The following is a 4159-nucleotide window of genomic DNA, read 5'->3' as shown; positions in this document are numbered from 1 at the left end:
TTCCCAGACCAGAAAATAACTGTTGGGGATGTTGAAATGCCTATATGTATCCTTGGGGACCCAGCCTACCCCTTAATGCCATGGCTCATGAAGCCGTACACAGGAAGCCTGGACAGTAGTCAGGAGCTGTTCAACTACAGGCTGAGCAAGTGCAGAATGGTGGTAGAATGTGCATTTGGACGTTTAAAGGCGCGCTGGCGCAGTTTACTGACTCGCTTAGACCTCAGCGAAACCAATATTCCCACTGTTATTACTGCTTGCTGTGTGCTCCACAATATCTGTGAGAGTAAGGGGGAGACGTTTATGGTGGGGTGGGAGGCTGAGGCAAATCTCCTAGCTGCTGGTTACGCGCAGCCAGACACCAGGGCGGTTAGAAGAGCACAGGAGGGCGCGGTACGCATCAGAGAAGCTTTGAAAACCAGTTTCATGACTGGCCAGGCTACGGTGTGAAAGTTCTGTTTGTTTCTCCTTGATGAAACCCCCCGCCCCTTGGTTCACTCTACTTCCCTGTAAGCTAACCACCCTCCCCTCCTCCCTTTAATCATTGCTTGCAGAGGCAATAAAGTCATTGCTGCTTCACAGTCATGCATTCGTTATTCATTCATCACACAAATAGAGAGATGACTACCAAGGTATCCCAGGAGGGGTGGTGGAGGAGGGAAGGAAAATGCCACACAGCACTTTAAGCACAGCACTTTAAAAGTTTACAACTTTACAATTTATTGAATGACAGCCTTCTTTTTTTTGGGCAGTCCTCTGTGGTGGAGTGGCTGGTTGGCCGGAGGCCCCCCCACCGCATTCTTGGGCGTCTGGGTGTGGAGGCTATGGAACTTGGGGAGGAGGGCGGTTGGTTACAGAGGGGCAGCAGTGGCAGTCTGTGCTCCAGCTGCCTTTGCTGCAGCTCAACCATACACTGGAGCATACTGGTTTGGTCCTGCAGCAGCCTCAGCATTGAATCCTGCCTCCTCTCATCATGCTGCCGCCACATTTGAGCTTCAGCCCTCTCTTCAGCCCGCCACTTACTCTCTTCAGCCCTCCACCTCTCCTCCCGGTCATTTTGTGCTTTCCTGCACTCTGACATTATTTGCCTCCACGCATTCGTCTGTGCTCTGTCAGTGTGGGAGGACAGCATGAGCTCGGAGAACATTTCATCGCGAGTGCGTTTTTTTTTCTTTCTAAGCTTCACTAGCCTCTGGGAAGGAGAAGATCCTGTGATCATTGAAACACATACAGCTGGTGGAGAAAAAAAAAGGGACAGCGGTATTTAAAAAGACACATTTTATAAAACAGTCGCTACACTCTTTCAGGGTAAACCTTGCTGTTAACATTACATACATAGCACATGTGCTTTCGTTACAAGGTCGCATTTTGCCTCCTCCCACCGCGTGACTACCCCCTCAACCTTCCCCCCTCCCTGTGGCTAACAGCGGGGAACATGTCTGTTTAGCCACAGGCAAACAGCCCAGCAGGAATGGGCTCCTCTGAGTGTCCCCTGAAGAAAAGCACTCTATTTCAACCAGTTGACCATGAATTATATCTCACTCTCCTGAGGATAACACAGAGAGATAAAGAACGGATTTTGGTTGAATGCCAGCAAACATACACTGCAATGCTTTGTTCTACAGTGATTCCCGAGTACGTGTTACTGGCCTGGAGTGGTAAAGTGTCCTACCATGAAGGACGAAATAAGGCTGCCCTCCCCAGAAACCTTTTGCAAAGGCTTTAGGACTACATCTAGGAGAACCGCAAATGCCAGGGCAAAGTAATCCTTTCACATGCTTGCTTTTAAACCATGTATAGCATTTTAAAAGGTACACTCACCAGAGGTCCCTTCTCCGCCTGCTGGGTCCAGGAGGCAGCCTTGGGTGGGTTCGGGGGGTACTGGCTCCAGGTCTAGGGTGAGAAACAGTTCCTGGCTGTCGGGAAAACCGGTTTCTCCGCTTGCTTGCTGTGAGCTATCTACAACCTCCTCCTCATCATCATCTTCTTCGTCCCCAAAACCTACTTCCGTATTGCCTCCATCTCCATTGAAGGAGTCAAACAACACGGCTGGGGTAGTGGTGGCTGAACCCCCTAAAATGGCATGCAGCTCATCATAGAAGCGGCATGTTTGGGGCTCTGACCCAGAGCGGCTGTTCGCCTCTCTGGTTTTCTGGTAGGCTTGCCTCAGCTCCTTCAGTTTCACGCGGCACTGCTTCGGGTCCCTGTTATGGCCTCTGTCCTTCATGCCCTGGGAGATTTTCACAAAGGTTTTGGCATTTCGAAAACTGGAATGGAGTTCTGATAGCACGGATTCCTCTCCCCAAACAGCGATCAGATCCCGTACCTCCCGTTCGGTCCATGCTGGAGCTCTTTTGCGATTCTGGGACTCCATCATGGTCACCTGTGCTGATGAGCTCTGCATGGTCACCTGCAGCTTGCCACGCTGGCCAAACAGGAAATGAGATTCAAAAGTTTGCGGTTCTTTTCCTGTCTACCTGGCCAGTGCATCTGAGTTGAGAGTGCTGTCCAGAGCGGTCAGAATGGAGCACTCTGGGATAGCTCCCGGAGGCCAATACCATCGAATTGTGTCCACAGTACCCCAAATTCGAGCCGGCAACGTCGATTTAAGCGCTAATCCACTTGTCAGGGGTGGAGTAAGGAAATCGATTTTAAGAGCCCTTTAAGTCGAAATAAAGGGCTTCACTGTGTGGACGGGTGCAGGTTTAAATCGATTTAACGCTGCTAAATTCGACCTAAAGTCCTAGTGTAGACCAGGGCTCAGTGGTTCCACTGCTTAGCTCTGTGCTGCTGTGGGGAACTTTTCTACTCTAGAAGGAGAGTTCTTTTGACCTCTGAGCACTGTTTGCGCTCAGAAAGGACCTTTTAAGCATCCATTTGCCTCTGTTCTGACTCAGGGCTCTGCATAGGAAGCTTCTGCCTTTCTGCTGTGCCAAATCCCTTATATCAGGCCTGAAATAGGGAGGCTGTTTTGGCTCCAATCAACCTGAACTGCAGGGGACCAATCTGCAAGCTGCTAAGAGAGTCTATGTAAGCTAGCGCTGTGACGGTGCCCAGCTATTAGGTAGGTGTGCAGGTACTTTCACATTTGGTCATAGACTCGTTTGATTGAGGGACTGGGATGCTGACTCATCTGCAAAAGAGAAGATGACTTAAAGTGTGCAAGAACATGACTGGATGATCTGACATCCAGAACAACTCTATGCCACAGAGCCCTAAGCCTCCTATGCAAACTAAATCTTCTGCTCTTTACTCTCAAGGTTCCTTTCCATGCTTTCTTTGAAGGAGCCCTTTCCAAACAGAAAGGAGGACAACACTCTTGGTTTAGGAACTGTAAGCAGTTGGAACTGATCTCCTGCCACATTCCTAAATGAACAGATTAGCCTTACTGAGGGTCCAACATCTTTCTTACACACACAGGCAGACATGCAATAATATTTGTGTGGTATAAAGCTTTTCTATACTCTTACAGTAAGGGGTAATCTTCAGGATGATTTGGCTAACTTTCACAGGAAAGAATCCCTGTCCACACAGGTAACAGAAATTCTGCTACAATTGTGTTAGCAATAACCATCCTAAAATGACGTTGACCGTAGGCTGTGTCTCCACTAGACTTTTTTCTTAGAATATCCCACCATTGCTACACCTCACCAAGTGAGCTAGCAACAGTGGGAGTGTTAATGAAGACCACTGTTTTAATCATAATCTTGTTTAACACTGCTCAGAGAAGATCTAGTGACGTGGTAGTTGAAATTCCAGTGGCTGCCAGTCCCTTGTCAGCATAAGAGCTCCCACTGGTGGACCATATGAGTAATAGGAAAAAGTGAGAAATTTCAAGAAAAAAAAAAATCTAGTTATCTAGTATGCAGACAAAGGCCGTTGTGTGAAAAGGTCCTTTGAGACTCCCTGGAGAAATATTTTTTTAATTGTTATAGTTAAATCAGAGAAAGATCAGGTACTTAGCACTTCAAAACCATCATATAGTTAGTGCTATGTGTGCAAGAAATTCACTTATTTTGTCAGGTAGATTTTGTGTGCAGTTTTTTTTCTCTGCTTTCCAAATAAGAAGATACACTGTTACGCTTATCAATGACATTCTCATCTTGATAACTTCTTCAGGAGCAAATGGGAAAGGAAGGTATAAAAACAATTTAAAATT

At 47.4% G+C, this 4159-nt stretch overlaps 1 protein-coding gene across 1 annotated transcript; it reads right to left on the bottom strand.

The window, feature by feature from the left end:
• Window positions 1–463: 463 nt before the first annotated feature.
• On the bottom strand, window positions 464–2377 carry LOC140910951 (uncharacterized). The gene is made up of 2 exons (XM_073343163.2): window positions 1822–2377; window positions 464–1233 (listed from the first exon to the last, which is right to left on the bottom strand). Exons 1-2 carry the CDS (start codon window positions 2375–2377, stop codon window positions 713–715), a joined length of 1077 nt encoding a protein of 358 aa, XP_073199264.2. The 3' UTR covers window positions 464–712.
• Window positions 2378–4159: the final 1782 nt, after the last annotated feature.

The sequence above is a fragment of the Lepidochelys kempii genome, chromosome 1 (genome assembly GCF_965140285.1).
Source record: "Lepidochelys kempii isolate rLepKem1 chromosome 1, rLepKem1.hap1, whole genome shotgun sequence".
Classification (NCBI taxonomy): Eukaryota; Metazoa; Chordata; order Testudines; family Cheloniidae; genus Lepidochelys; species Lepidochelys kempii.
Note: the sequence above shows the minus strand (reverse complement) of the source record. Positions and strands in the feature narration are given on the sequence as shown.